This window comes from Sapajus apella, unplaced genomic scaffold (assembly GCF_009761245.1).
Source record: "Sapajus apella isolate SASKATOON/1434 unplaced genomic scaffold, GSC_monkey_1.0 scaffold159, whole genome shotgun sequence".
Lineage (NCBI taxonomy): Eukaryota > Metazoa > Chordata > Mammalia > Primates > Cebidae > Sapajus > Sapajus apella.
The window spans coordinates 2,176,425-2,192,564 of NW_022437099.1; the positions used below are offsets into that span (position 1 = coordinate 2,176,425).

At 46.8% G+C, this 16,140-nt stretch overlaps 1 protein-coding gene, 1 non-coding gene and 1 pseudogene across 2 annotated transcripts; 2 read left to right on the plus strand and 1 right to left on the minus strand.

Annotated features, from left to right (window-relative positions):
* The first annotated feature begins 5,066 nt into the window (after positions 1–5,066).
* On the plus strand, positions 5,067–5,795 carry LOC116541995 (oocyte-expressed protein homolog). The gene has a single exon (XM_032266580.1). The coding sequence runs from the start codon at positions 5,127–5,129 to the stop codon at positions 5,574–5,576; it is 450 nt and encodes a 149-aa protein (XP_032122471.1). The 5' UTR covers positions 5,067–5,126; the 3' UTR covers positions 5,577–5,795.
* A 1,156-nt stretch (positions 5,796–6,951) lies between these two features.
* Positions 6,952–7,070, minus strand: LOC116541999. Its single transcript, XR_004265031.1, has one exon. It is a non-coding gene; the product is annotated as a 5S ribosomal RNA (ribosomal RNA).
* A 969-nt stretch (positions 7,071–8,039) lies between these two features.
* Positions 8,040–9,407, plus strand: LOC116541971 (annotated as a pseudogene).
* Positions 9,408–16,140: the final 6,733 nt, after the last annotated feature.

Consider the following 16,140-nt stretch of genomic DNA (forward strand, 5'->3'; position numbering starts at 1 on the left):
CGCTCTTGTTACCCAGGCTGGAGTGCAATGGCGCGATCTCGGCTCACCGCAACCTCCGCCTCCTGGGTTCAAGCAATTCTCCTGCCTCAGCCTCCTGAGTGGCTGGGACTACAGGCACGCGCCACCATGCCCAGCTAATTTTTTGTACTTTTAGTAGAGACGGGGTTTCACCATATTGACCAGGATGGTCTCGATCTCTTGACCTCGTGATCCACCCGCCTCGGCCTCCCAAAGTGCTGGGATTACAGGCTTGAGCCACCGCGCCCGGCCCCTTACCTCTGGATTTTTACCTGCAAGAGAGAAAAAAAAAACTTTAATTTTGTTTAAACTATTGCCACTTTAGGTCTCTGTCATGTGCACTGAACCTAGTCCTTGTGAATACAATGGATATCTTTTGTTTCTGCTTGCCCAGCCACAACTTCCCATTCTCTTGGGGGACTTCCTCTATCCTATGCCATATGGTTTTGGTGGACCGTGAGTCACTAGGTCCTTCTCTCTTCCCCAACGGGTGGCCAGGTGACCAAATCCAACCAATCAAGACTCCCTTTGAGTCATCAGGAATGAAAACCTGGGTGAACTAGCACATGGACTCCTAGGCAGATTATCATTATTATTATTATATTTTATTATTTATTTATTTATTTTTGAGATGGAATCTCCCTCTGTCACCCAGGCTGGAGTGCACTGGTGCAATCTCACTGCAAACTCCACCTCCTGGGTTTAAGCAGTCCTCCAACTCAGCCTCCCAAGTAGCTGGGATTACAGGTATGCACCATCATGCCTAGCTAAATTTTTTGTATTTTTTAGTAGAGATGAGGTTTCACCATCTTGGCCAGGCTGATCTTGATATTATTATTATCATTATTTTGAGATGGAATCTCACTATTGTTGCCCAGGCTGGAGTGCAATAGTGTGATCTCGGCTCACTGCAACCTCCACCTCCTGGGTACAAGTGATTCTCCTGCCTCAGCCTCCCGAGTAGCTGGGATTACAGGAGCCTGCCACCACGCCCAGCTAATTTTTTGTATTTTTAGTGGAGATGGGGTTTCACCATGTTGGCCAGGCTGGTCTTGAACTCCTGATCTCAGGTGATCCAACCCCCCTTCCTTGGCCTCCCAAAGTGCTGGGATTACAGGTGTGAGCCACCACCCCCAGCTGCCTGGCCAGATTATTAACAGATCGTTATTAATAAAAGCTGTATTTATCCTGAAGTATACATGATGTACTGTATTAACAAGTACAGGAATACAGAAGAAATACAGCTTTCATTTTTGCCTGGACCTGAAAGATGGTCCTGATGAAGGTGATGTCAATGTCCCCAAAATAAGATCCTTGAGGGTCCCCGAATGGGCCTGAATTCTATTATTTCTGAGTTCTCGTTACTCAACTTTTCCTTTGGCTTTTCTTTGATTCTGTGAGCTACCTAGTATTCTTCCCCCTTTTTTTGAGATGGAGTTTTGCTCTGTCGCCCAGGCGGGAGTGCAGTGACGTGATCTTGGCTGCAGGAGTGCAGTGGTGTGATCTTGGCTCACTGCAACTTCCACCTCCTGGGTTCAAGCAATTCTCCCACCTCAGCCCGTGGCTGGGATTATGGGTATACACCACCACGCCTGGCTCATTTTTTATTTTTAGTAGAGATGAGGTTTCACCATGTTGGCCAGGCTGGCCTTGAACTCCTGACCTCAAGGAATCCACCCACCTCCGCCTCCAAAAATGCTGGGATTACAGTTGTGAGCTACCATGCCCAGCCTAAGTGCACAAACTTTGATGAATGCTGTGTTGCTTGCTCTATGGTAGCCCAGGCCCAGACCCTGCTGGCCCACCCGGGCCTATGGAGTTATCCTCATTTTACATAAGAGGATACAGGAAATGGTGGGCGGAGCTAAGAAGAGAGGAATCGCATGTTATTTAAAGTTTCAATGGTAACCAAGAGAACTAAATTAGTGAGATATGCTGCAATGGGGGGAAACAATAGTATTAGTGAGCTAAATTCTCATGTTTCACAGCAGAAAGACAAGAAATAATGTGTACAATTAATCAAACAATCAGCCCATAAGACAGGGTGAGGAAGAAGAAGAAGAGAAAGGATAGGCAATAAGAGTATAATCTAGGTTTTGGGGGTTTTTTTGGTTTATTTTACTCCGTTGCCAGGCTGGGGTGCAGTGGCGCAATCTCGGCTCACTGCAATCTCCGCCTTCCGTGTTCAAGCTGCTCTCCTGCCTCAGCCTTCCGAGTAGATGGGACTAACAGGGACGTGCCACCACACCCAGCTAATTTTTGTATTTTTAGTAGAGACTGGATTTCACCATGTTGACCAGGATAGTCTTAAATCTCTTCACCTCATGATATCTTGCCTTGGCCTCCCAAAGTGCTGGGATTACAGGTGGGGGCCACCTGTCCAGGCCCCACTTTGGGAGGCCAAGGCATGGTAAGAGTCTCACTCTGTTCCCCAGGCTGGAGTGCAGTGGTGCGATCATAGCTCACCGCCGCCTCAACCTTCTGGGCTCAAGCAATCCTCCTACCTCAGACTCCCAAGTAGCTGGGACCACAGTTGTACGACACTATGCATGGCTAATTTTTAAATTTAGGTTAGAGATGAGGTCCTGCTATGCTGCCCAGGCTGGTCTTGAACTTCTGACCTCAAGTGATCCTCCAGAGTTAGCCTCCCAAAGTGCTGGGACTATAGGTATGAGCCATTGTGCTCAGCTATTTGAAAAAAAATTTTTTTTTTTTTTGAGACGGAGTTTCGCTCTTGTTACCCAGGCTGGAGTGCAATGGCGCGATCTCGGCTCACCGCAACCTCCGCCTCCTGGGTTCAGGCAATTCTCCTGCCTCAGCGTCCTGAGTAGCTGGGATTACAGGCACGCACCACCATGCCCAGCTAATTTTTTGTATTTTTAGTAGAGACAGGGTTTCACCATGTTGACCAGGATGGTCTCGATCTCTTGACCTCGTGATCCACCCGCCTCGGCCTCCCAAAGTGCTGGGATTACAGGGTTGAGCCACCGCGCCCGGCGAAAATTTTTTTTATTCATTACCAAATCATTGGTAGATCTCTGGCTCATGCCAGTAGTCCCAACACTTTGGATGGCCAACACTGGAGAATCACCGAGGCCAGGAGTTCAAGTCCAGACTGAGCAATATAGTGAGACCCTGCCTCTACAAAAAATAAAAATATTGGCCAGGCGCAGTGGCTCATGCCTGTAATCCCAGCACTTTGGGAGGCCAAGGCAGGTGGAACACAAGGTTAAGAGATCGAGACCATGCAGGCCAACATGGTAAAACCCCGTCTCTATTAAAAATACAAAAATTAGCCGGGCATGGTGGTACATGCCTGTAATCTCAGCTACTAGGGAGGCTGAGGCAGGAGAATCACCTGAACCCAGGAGGCAGAGATTACAGTGAGCCGAGATTATACCACTGCATTCCAACCTGGGTGACAGAGTGAGACTCCATCTCAAAAAAAAAAAAACAAAAACAAAAACTAGCCGGGCGTGGTGGCACATGCCTTGTAGTCCCAGCTACTCGGGAGTCTGAGGCAGAAGAATCGCTTGAACCGGGAGGCAGAGGTTGCAGTGAGCTCATATTGAGCCACTGCACTCCAGCCTGGGCAACAGAATGAGACTCCGTGTCAAAATAAAAAATAAAAAAAAAACTAAAGTTTTTTTTTTGAGGTCTTTAGTGTGAGTTCTTCTGTACTAGCTGTTTCAACAATGCGTACTATGTTAAACAATCATTTAAAGTAAATAATTTAAAGTCATTTAAGCTAATAATTTGAAAAAAGTCAAATAACAGGCTAGGTGAGGTGGCTCACGTCTGTAATCTTAGCACTTTGGCAGGCCAAGACTGGTGAATCAGTTGAGGTCGGGAGTTCAAGACCAGCCTGGCCAACATAGTAAAACCCTGTCTTTACTAAAAATACAAAAGTTAGCCAGGCATGGTGGCAGGTGCCTGTAACTCTAGCTACTCAGGAGTCTGAGACAGGAGAATCACTTGAACCTGGGAGGCAGAGGTTTCGGTGAGCCAAGATTGGGCCATTGCACTCCAGCCTGGGTGACAAGAGTGAAACTCCATCTCAAAAAAAGAAAGAAAGAAAGAAAAAGGCTGGGCGTGGTAGCTCATGCCTATAACCCCAGCACTTTGGGAGGTTGAGGCTAGCGAATCGCTTGAGGTCAGGAGTTTGAGACCAGTCTGGCCAACGTGGTGAAACCCTGTCTCTACCAAAAATACAATATTAGCTGGGCCTGGTGGTCCATGCCTGTAATCCCAGCACTTTAGGGGGTGAAGGAGGGCAGATCACTTGAGATCAGGAGTGAGAGCAGCCTGGCCAACACACTGACTCTACTAAAAATACAAAAATTAGCCAGGCAGGGTGAGGGGTGCCTGTAATCCCAGCTACTCAGGAGAGACACAGAATTGCTTGAACCTGGGAGGTGGAGGTTGCAGTGAGCTGAGATCACATTACTGCACTCCAGCCTCGGTGACAGAATGAGACCCTGTCTCAAAAAAAAAAAAAAAAATATATATATATATATATATATATATATATATATATATGTAGGCCAAGGTGGGTGGATTACGAGGTCAGGAGTTTTAGACCAGTCTGGCCAACACAGTGAAACCCTGTCTTGACTAAAAATACCAAAATGGCCAGGCACGAAGGCTCATGCCTGGAATCTCAGCACTTTGGGAGGCCGAGGAGGGTGGATTATGAGGTCAGGAGTTCGAGACCAGCCTGACCAACATGGTGAAACCCTGTCTCTACTGAAAATGCAAAAATTAGCCAGGTGTGGTGGCACTCACCTGTAATCCAGCTACTTGGGAGGCAGAGGCAGAAGAGTTGCCAGGAGCAGAGCGAGAGTGGCTCAAAAAAATATATATATATATACACAAATACAAAAATTAGCTGGGCATGGTGGTGGGCGCCTGTAATTCCAGCTACTTGGGAGGTGGAGGCAGGAGAATCACTTGAACCTGGGAGGCAGAGGTTGCGGTAAGCTGAGATCGCATCACTGCACTACAGCCTAGGCAACACAGCTAGACTCCATCTCAAAAAATCAACAAACGGTCTGGCGGAGGTCACGTGAAAGCTGTCCTGAGCGCTCTCCGCGGCTGCTGGTCCCAGTATGGTCGATGACGCTGGTGCTGCTGAGTCCCAGCGGGGCAAAGGGACCCCGGCCCACTCCCTGGAGCAGCTGCCTAGGTTACCACTTCGGCCGTCACAGATTTGCATCCGGCCCTGGTGGTTTCCGGTGCAGGAACTTAGAGATCCTTTGGTGTTCTACCCGGAGGCATGGCTGGCAGACGCGCTCTTTGGCCCAGACCAAGCCATAATTCCACAAATGGAGTGGACGAGCCAGGCCCTGTTGACAGTGGACATAGTGGACTCTGGGAACCTAGTCGAAATTACTATTGTTGGACGGCCCCGTGTACAGAATTGGGTGAAGAGCATGCTCCTGTGCCTGGCATGGTTTCACCAAGAACATCCAGCCCAAGCTGAGAAGATGAAACACCTTGAGAAGAACTTGAAGGCCCAAGCATCAGACCCCCACACTCCCCAGGATTCTGTTGCTTAAAACAACAGTGTTAGGCGCATCTTCAGAACTTTTCAACTTTTGCTGCTAAAGTTGAAGAGAAGCAAGCATAGCATTCCTAAATCCCTGCATTTGTTTTTCCTGTGTCTTGATGGAATGTGGTTTATTTTGTTGCAAGAGTGAATTTGAACTATTCTAATAAATGGCTATTTTGCCCAGTGACATTAAGATCTTTGTACACTTATAATAAAGCAAATTTATTTTAAAAAATCAACAAACAAATAAATAATAAAATAACAAAGTAATAAGTCATTAGTACTATCTTGTTCCAGCCGGGCCCAGTGGCTCACATCTGTAATCCCAGCACTTTGGGAGGCCGGGGCAGGTGGATCACTTGAGGTCAGGAGTTTGAGACCAGCCTGGCCAGCATGGTGAAACCCCGTCCCTACTAAAAACACAAAAATCAGCCAGGTGTGGTGGCATGTACCTGTAATCCCAGCTCCGCAGGAGACTGAGGCAGGAGAATCCCTTGAATTTGGGAGACAGAGGTTGTACTGAGCTAAGATAGCACCACTGCACACCAGCCTGGGCGACAGAGTGAGACTGTCTAAAAATAAATAAATAAAGTACTATATTGTTCCTTTACATCTTTATGGCTCCTAGTGGACTTGTGGACTTGTAGAATGGAGAACACAAAGTTCATTTTCCTCATTGTACATATGAACAATTAGGGAAAAAAGGCTTAATGACTTAGCTACGTCACAGCGCCCACTGGTGACTAAACTGGGGCCAGGCTAGCAGCAGCGGGTGGCATTTCCTGGGCTTCTATCCCGGTGTGCCTTCCACATTATCACACTCCCACTGCAAAATGTCAACAAGGTTGACGTAATTAAGAGAAAACAGTCATTTCTTTTGGGCCATGAGACATTTGTACTTGAAGGGATCCAGAACGTTCCTTGGAGTTTTTATTCTTTTCATTAAGATGGCAAATTAGAGTGGGCACAGTGGCTCACACCTGGAATTCCAGCCCTTTTGGGGAGGCCAAGGCCAAGGCCAGAGGATCACTTGAGTCCAGGAGTTCAAGACCAGCCTAGGCAACATAGCAAGACCCTGTCTCTATAAAAAAAATTAACTGGTTGTGGTGATGTATGCCTGTGGTCCCAACTACACAGGAGGCTAAGGCAGGAGGATCCGTTGAGCCCAGGAGGTTGAGACTACATTGAGCTATGATTGCTACACTGTACTCCAGGCTGGGTGACAGAGTGAGACTCAAAAAAAAAAAAAAAAAAGAAAAAGAAAAAGATAAAAAGAAAGATGATAAATTATATTCACACACTTCAGATCTTTTAAATTTCCTTTTTGAAATCTATTGAATTTATTATTATTATTTTTTTTTTCCTTTATCTTTTATTTTTAAAGCCCATGGCACCTGGTATTCCCAGGCAGTCTCCCATCCAAGTACTAACCAGGCCCGACCCTGCTTTGCTTCCAAGATCTGATGAGATCGGGCGCGTTCAGGGTGGTATAGCCATAGACATTATTATTATTTTTGAGATGGAATCTCACTCTGTTTCCCAGGCTGGAGTGCAGTGACATGATCTCAGCTCACTGCAACCTCCACCTCTCGGGTTCAAGCAATTCTCCTGCCTCAGCCTCCTGAGTAACTGGTATTACAGGCGTGTGCACCACATCCGGCTAATTTTTGTATTCTTAGTAGAGACGGAGTTTCACTATGTTGGCCCAGATGGTCTAGATCTCCTGACCTCAAGATCCACCTGCCTTGGCCTCCCAAAGTGCTGGGGTTACAGGCATGAGCCACCGTGCCCGGCCAGAGTGAATTTATTTTTTATTCATATTTTGAGTAGGTAATACATGCGTACAGTGTAAAATTTGAAAGCAACAAAAGGGTAAACAGTGAAAAGTCTCCCTCACACCCCTTTTCCCTAGGTACCTAGCCCCACTCTCCAAAAGCCATCCTATCGTCAATTTCTTGTATCTCGTTCCAGAGATATTCTATGCATCTATAAGCAGCTGTATATAAAAGAGAATTTTTCTTATTTGGGTGGATTTGTGTTTTATTTTTTCCCTGCAATTACAGTCCACAAGGATCAGAAGACTCTTCCCAAGTTAATTAAAAGAGAGGCATGACCAGGTGTGGGGCTCACACCTATAATCCTACCCCTTTGGGAGGCCGAGGTGGGAGGATCACTTGAGGCCAGGAGTTTGACATTAGCCTGGGAAATAGTGAGATTGTGTCTCTACAAAAACAAATAGGGGATTTAGCCAGCGGTGGTGGCGTGCACCTGTAGTCCCAGTTATTTGGGATTCCATCACTTGAGTCCTGGAGGTTGACTGCGGTAATCCAAGATCTTTCCACTGTATTCCAGCCTGGGTAACAGGGTGAGAACTTGTCTCTAAATAAAGAAAGAAAAGAAGGAACTATCAACAAATATTGAATGTTAATTAACAATATGCATTCTGGTGTTTCCTCGCTATGCACAGAGGGGTCCATACGGCGTTGTTCTGGATTCCTGTCTTAAAGCGAAATTTTCACAATGTCCAGAGCCCTTGATGTCCTGCAAATGAAGGAGGAGGATGTCCTAAAGTTTCTTGCAGCAGGAACCCACTTAGGTTGCACCAATCTTGACTTTCAGATAGAACAGTACATCTATAAAAAGAAAAGTGATGGCATCAACATCACAAATCTGAAGAGGGCCTGGGAGAAGCTCCTGCTGGCAGCTCATGCCATTGTTTTCATTGAAAACCCTGCTGATGTAAAAAAAAAAAAAAAAAAATTTAAAAAAAAAAGAAAACCCTGCTGATGTCAGTGTTATATCCTCCAGGAGTACTGGCCAGAGGGCTGTGCTGAAGTTAGCTGCTGCCACTTGAGCCACTCCCATTGCTGCCGCTTCATTCCTAGAACCTTCACTAACCAGATCCAGGCAGCCTTCCAGGAGCCATGGTTTCTTGTGGTTACTGACCCCAGGACTGACCACCAGCCTTTCACAGAGGCTTTTTTTTTTTTTTTGAGGTGGGGTCTCTCTCTGTCTCCCAGACTGGAGTGCAGTGGCATGATCTCGGCTCACTACAACCTCCACCTCCCAGGTTCAAGCAATTCTCCTGCCTCAGCCTCCCAAGTAGCTGGGACTACAGGTGCGTGCCACCACACCCAGCTAATTTTTGCATTTTTGGTAGAGATGGGGTTTCACCATGTTGGCCAGGCTGGTCTTGAACTCCTGACCTTGTGATCTGCCCACCTCGGCCTCCCAAAGTGCTGGGATTACAGGCATGAGCCACCTTGCTGAACCTCACAGAGGCATCTTATGTTAACCTACCTACCATTGCTCTGTGTCACACAGATTCTCCTCTGTGGTATGTGGACATGCCATTCCATGCAACAACAAGGGAGCTCACTCATTGGGTTTGCTGTTGTGGATGCTGGCTCAGGAAGTTCTGCGTATGCATGGCACCATTTCCGCGAACACCCGTGGGAGGTCGTGCCTGATCTCTACTTCTACAGAGATCCTGAAGAGACTGAAAAAGAAGAGCAGGCTGCTGCTGAAAAGGCTGTGCCGGAGGAGGAATTTCAGGGTGGATGGACTGCTCCAGCTCCTGAGATCACTGCTACTCAGCCTGAGATTGCAGACTGGTCTGAAGGCATGCAGGTGGCCTCTGTGCTGATCCAGGAGTTCCCTACTGAAGACTGGAGCACTCAGCCTGCCACAGAAGACTGGTCTACAGCTCCCACTACTCAGGCCACTGAATGGGTAGGAGCAATCACTGGATGGCCCTAAGCTGTTCTTGCACAGGCTCATAACCAACATGGAAATCATGTTCATGGAAAATAAACATCAGTTAAAAAAAAATGCTGCCGAGCGACGTGGCTCATGCCTGTAATCCCAACACTTTGGGAGACCAAAGGAGATCATGAGGTCAAAAGATCAAGACCATCCTGGTCAACATGGTGAAACCCCATCTCTACCAAAAATACAAAAACTAGCTGGGCATGGTGGCGCACGCCTGTAATCCCAGCTATTTGGGAGGCTGAGGCAGGAGAATTGCTTGAATCTAGGAGTCGGAGGTTGCAGTGAGCTGAGATCATGCCATTGCACTCCAGCCTAGCAACAAAGCAAGACTCCATTAAAAAAAAGGCATTCTGAAGTGTTTAGGGGCAAATGTACTAATTTTTGTAAAATCTTTTGAAATGAATTTAAAAATGAGATGAATTGTTGAATAGGTAAACGGATAGATAGGTGTAATCCCAGCTGCTCTGGAGCCTGACACAGGAGAATCTCTTGAACCCAGGAGGTGGAGGTTGTAGTGAGCTGAGATCACAGCACTGTTCTCCAGCCTGGGCAACAGAGTAAGACTCCATCTGTTCTTCAGCCTGGGCGACAGAGCAAGACTCCACCTCAAAAAAAAAAAAAAAAAAAAAGAAAGAAAATAAAATTAGCCAGGTGTGGTGGTGCACACCTGTAATCCCAGTTACCCAGGAGACTGAGGCAGGGGAATTGCTTGAATCCAGGAGTTGGTGGTTACAGTGAGTGGAGACTGCTCCATTGCACTCCAACCTGAGTGACGGAGACTCGATCTTCAAAAAAAAAAAAAAAGGTATAATAAAAATGTTAGGGCTGGGGATGCTGGCTCACTCCTGTAATCCCAGCACTTTGGGAGGCCAAGGTGGGTGGATCACCTGAGGTCAGGAGTTTGAGACCAGCCTGGCTAACATGGTGAAACCTTGTCTCTACTAAAAATACAAAAATTAGCTGAGCATGGTGGCAGGCACCTGTAATCCCAGCTACTCAGGAGGCTGAGACAGGAGAATTGCTTGAATCCAGGAGGCAGAGGTTGCAGTGAGCCAGGATGGTGCCATTGCACTCCAGCCTGAGCAACAAGAGTGAAACTCTGTCTCAAAATAAAATATAAAATAAAATAAAATAAGGCCGGAGGCGGTGGCTCACGCCTATAATCCCAGCACTTTGGGAGGCCGAGGCGGGTGGATCACGAGATCAAGAGATCGAGACCATCCTGGTCAACAAGGTGAAACCCCGTCTCTACTAAAAATACAAAAATTAGCTGGGCATGGTAGTGCATGCCTGTAGTCCCAGCTACTCGGGAGGCTGAGGCAGGAGAATTGCTTGAACCCAGGAGGCGGAGGTTGCGGTGAGCCGAGATCGTGCCATTGCACTCCAGTCTGGGTAACAAGAGCGAAACTCCGTCTCAAAAAAATAAATTAATTAATTAATTAAAATAAAATAAAATGTTAAGGGAGGCTGTGCATGGTAGCTCATGCCTGTAATCCCAGTACTTTGGAAGGCCTGGGCAGTTGGATCACTTGAGGTCAGGAGTTTGACACCATCCTGGCCAATGTGGTGAAACCCTGTCTCTACTAAAAATACAAAAAATTAGCTGGGCGTGGTGGCCCATGCTGGTAATACCAGTTACTCGGGAGCCTGAGGCAGAAGAATCTCTTGAACCTGGGAGACGGAGGTTGCAGTGACCTGAGATTGCACCACTGCACTCCAGCCTAAGTGACAAAAGCGAAACTCCATCACAAAAACAAAAACGAAAACAGAAACATTAGGGGAAAAAAACAGAAAAGAGGCTGGGGCAAGGTGACTCATGCCTGTGATCCCAATACTTCAGGAGACTGAGGCAGGAGGAATGCTTGAGCCCAGGAGTTCAAAACAAGCCTGAGCAACATAGTGAGACCTTCATCTCTGCAAAAAATTTAAAAATTAGCCAGACGTGGTGGTGGCAGTGTGTGCCTTTGGTCCCAGCTACTGGGGAGGCTGAGGTGGGAGGATCACTTGAGCCCAGGAGTTCGAGGCTGCGGTGAGCTGTGATTGTACCACTGTGCTCCAGCTTGAGTGACAGAGTGAGACTCAGTGTCTCTCTCTCTCTCTCTCTCTCTCTCTCTCTCTATATATATATATATATATATACACATATATATGTATATATATGAGAAAGGTTGAGATTGGCCTGGAGCGGTGGCTCACACGTATAATCACAGCACTTTGGGAAGCCGAGATAGGCGGATCACCTGAAGTCAGGAGTTGGAGACCAGCTGGGCCAACATGGTGAAACCCCAGCTCTACTAAAAATACAAAAAATTAGCGGGGCATTGTGACATGTACCTGTAATCCCAGCTACTCTGGAGGCTGAGGCAGAATTGCTTGAGCCCAGGAGGCAGAGGCTGCAGTGAGACGAGATTGTGCCACTGCACTCCAGCCTGGGCAACAAAAGTGAAGTTCCATCTTCAAAAAAAAAAAAAAGAAAAGAAAGAAAGAAAAAATAGCTGGATGTGGTGGTGGTGGGCACCTGTTATCCCAGCTACTTAGAAGGCTGAGGCAGGAGAATCATTTGAGCCTGGGAGGCAGAGGTTGCAGTGACCCAAGATCACGCCACTGTACTCCAGCCTGGGGACGGATTGAGATTCTGTCTCAAAAGCAAACAAACAAAAATACACACAAAAAACAAAAGTGATTTGTCTTGTAACTATTCCTGGCTGTTCACACTGGTGGAATCTGACCCAGTTACACACACTGTGTGGGTTTATGGTCACACAGTTTCCCTGCTCCAATATGGGCAGGTCACATAACAGTTCCCATTCCCTGGGAGGCCCCTTCTCTCTTCTGCTTTGTGGGATCTCCCATTTCTGCCTCTTGTAGCTTCTCTCTTTTGGTTTATTTCCTTCTACTGAAGCAACATATGTTCCGGCAGCTTTCTGGGATGTGGTGTGTGGGAGGTAAAACTTTTTTGAGAACTTGCCTGAAAATGTTCTTATTTTACCCGCCTACTTGATCAATAGTTTGACTATGAGCAGAATTCTCTTCTGAAAATTTTTTTCCTTTAGAATTTTTTTGAAGACATTGTCCCGCCCTTGTAACTGCTGGGAAACCCCAAACCATTCTATTTCCTGTTTCCTTAAACTATTTGTTTTCTCTTTGGAAGCTTATAGGATCTTATGTGTCACTGATGTTCTCAAGTTTCACAATGATGCACTCTTAAGGTGGGACTATTTGATTCACTGCACTAGACTTTCCATCTGTAAACTGCTATCATTCAGGTCTGGTAAATTTTCTTTCAATATTTTCTTTTTTTTTTTTTTTTTTTTTTTGAGACGGAATCTCTCTCTGTTGCCCAGGCTGGAGTGTAATGGCATGATCTTGGCTCCCGGCAACCTCCGCCTTCCAGGTTCAAGCAATTCTCTGCCTCAGCCTACCAAGTAGCTGGGGTTAGTTTCCCGCCACCATGCCCAGCTAATTTTTTGTATTTTTAGTAGAAACGGGGTTTCACCATCTTGGCCTGGCTGGCCTATGATCTCCTGACCTCAGGTGATCCACCCTCCTTGGCTTCCCAAAGTGCTGGGAGTACAGGTGTGAGCCACTGTGCCCAGACCCCTTTCAATATTTTCATTATTGTTTTCCTCCTTCTCTTGTTCTTTGTTCTTTTTCTTTTTTTTTTTTTTGAGATGGAGTCTCACTCTTGTTACCCAGGCTGGAGTGTAATGGTGCGATCTTCGCTCACTGCAACCTCTGCCTCCCAGCTTCAAGCTATTCTGCCTTAGCCTTCTGAGTAGCTGGGATTACAGGCGCCCGCCACCATGCCCAGCTAATTTTGTACTTTCAGTAGAGACAGGGTTTCATGTTGGCCTGGCTGATCTCAAACACCTGACCTCAGGTGATTTGCCCTCCTCGGCCTCCCTAAGTGCTGGGATTACAGGTGTGAGCCACCATGCCCGGCCTGTTCTTTCTTTTTCTATTATAGGATGGATTTTTGTTGTTGTTGTCATTGCTTTGTTTTGTTTTATTGAGATTGAGTCTCACCCTATCACCCAGGCTGAAGTGCAGTGGGGTGATGTGGGCTCACTGCAATCTCTGCCTCACAGGTACAATTGATTCTCCTCATGCCTCAGTCTCCCGAGTAGCTGTGATTACAGGCGCACACCACCATACCCGGCTAATCTTTTGTTTTTTTTTTTTGAGATGGAGTCTCTCTCTGTCACCCAGGCTGGAGTGCAATGGTGTGATCTCGGCTCACTGCAACCTCCACCTCCTGGGTTCAAGCAATTCTCCTCCCTTAGCCTCCTGAGTAGCTGGGATTGCAGGAACGCGCCACCATGCCCAGCTAATTTTTTGTATTTTTTAGTAAAGATGGGGTTTCACCATATTGGCCAGGCTCGTCTCGAACTCCTGACCTTGTGATCCACCAGCCTCAGCCTCCCAAAGTGCTGGGATTACAGGCATGAGCTACCATGCCTGGCCTACTTTTGTATTTTTAGTAGAGATGGGGTTTCTCCATGTGGGTCAGGCTGGTCTGGAACTTGCGACCTCAGGTGATCTGCCCACCTTTGCCTCCCAAAGTGCTGGGATTACAGACATGAGCCACTGTACCTAGCCAGATCTGGTTTTCTAGTGCTCCCACTGCTTCCTTTTTTGTTTTCGCTCTGTCGCCCAGGCTAGAGTGTACAGCTCACTGCTACCTCGAACTTCTAAGCTCAAGTGATCCTCCAGCCTCAGTCTCCTCGGTAGCCAGGACTACAGGCACGTGTCACCACACCCAGGTAATTTTTTTTGTTTTTTTGAGACAGAGTTCCGCTCTTGTTACCCAGGCTGGAGTGCAATGGTGTGATCTCGGCTCACAGCAACCTCCGCCTCCCGGGTTCAGGCAATTCTCCTGCCTCAGCCTCCTGAGTAGCTGGGGATTACAGGCATGCGCCACCATGCCCAGCTAATTTTCTGTATTTTTAGTAGAAACGGGGTTTCACCTTGTTGACCAGGATGGTCTTGATCTCTTGACCTCGTGATCCACCCGCCTCAGCCTCCCAAAGTGCTGGGATTACAGGCGTGAGCCACCGCGCCCGGCTACACCCAGGTAATTTTTATTTTTTGTAGAGAGGGAGGTCTCAGCATATTACCCAGGCTGGTCTCAAACTCCTGAGCTCAAGCAATCCTTCACCTTAGCCTCCCAAAGTGCTGGGATTATAGGTGTGAGCCACTGTGCCCAACCCCAGATTTTCAGTTGTTTTAAAAATTTCTGCTAAATTGGTTTTAATTTCCACTAATTAAAAAAACATGCCAGTCACAGTGGCTCAGGCCTGTAATCCCAGCACTATGGGAGGCCGCGGTGGGTGGATCACCTGAAGTCAGGAGTTCGAGACCAGCTTGGCCAACATGGAGAAACCCCATCTCTTTAAAAAAAAAAAAAAAACAAAAAAAAAAAAAAAGGGCCGGGCGCGGTGGCTCACACCTGTAATCCCAACACTTTGGGAGACCAAGGCGGGCGGATCACGAGGTGAGGAGTTAGAGACCGGCCTGACCAACATGGTGAAACCCTGTCTCTATAAAAATAAAAATAAATTTAAAAAATAAAAATAACCATTTTCTTTTCCTGCTCTGTATATATGTATGTATTTTTAAATAATATATTTATACATACATAAGTACAGATCTATATATAAATATATATGGTTTTTACACATATTTTGGTTTATTTCTTGAATATAAATATGTATATATATTTATATAAAATGTAAGGATCAGGACTGAGCATGGTGGCTCATGCCTGTAATCCCAGCACTTTGGGAGGCCGAGGCAGGCAGATTGTGACAGTTCCAGACCAGCCTGGCCAATATGGTAAAACCTCGTCTCTACTACAAAATACAAAAACTAGCTCGGTGTCGTGGCACGTGCCTGTAGTCCCAGGTACTGAGGAGGCTGAGGCAGGAGAATTGTTTGAACCCAGGAGGCAGAGGTTGCAGTGAGCTGAGATCAGGCCACTGTACTCCAGCCTGGGTGACACAATGAGACTGTATCTAATAAATATAACATAACCTAGGTGCAGTGGCTCATTCCTGTAATCTCAGCACTTTGGGAGGCCAAAGTGGGTGGATCACCTGAGGTCAGGAGTTCGAAACTAGCCTGGCCAACATGGTGAAAACCCGTCATTACTAAAAATACAAAAATTAGCCAGGCATGGTGGTGGGTACCTGTAATCCCAGTTACTTGGGAGGCTGAAGCAGGAGAATCCTTGAACCTGGGAGGTGGAGGTTGCAGTGCGCCGAAATTGCACCACTGCACTCCAGCCTGGATGAGAGAGCAAGACAGCCTAGATCTAGTGTTGACCTGCCTTTCCCACTGCCAGTGTAGGTGGCTAGGTCAGTTACAACCACTCTGTCCACACCTTCCTTCTTTCTCATTCCATCTGTTCTAGGTTTCTGCTTTTTTTTCAAAAGTCCCCTTTCTGGAATTCTAGTGGGATTTTGGGTAGAAGTGAAATTAGACAGTTACATCAAATCTGTCACTTTAACCTGGAAATGAATACTATATGTTCATTGCCTATAATGCATCAGCCCCACTAGACTATAGGTTTTAGAATGCAGAATAGCAGGACTCTCTTACCCTTTTTTTTTTTTTTTTTTGAGTGGGGGTTTCGCTCTTGTTTCCCAGACTAGAGTGCAATGGTACAATCTTGGCTCACTTCAACCTAAGCCTCCTGGGTTCCAGCAATTCTCCTGCCTCAGCCTCCCAAGTAGTTGAGATTATAGGCACCCACCACCACGCCTGGCTAATTTTTGTATTTTTAGTAGAGACGGGGTTTC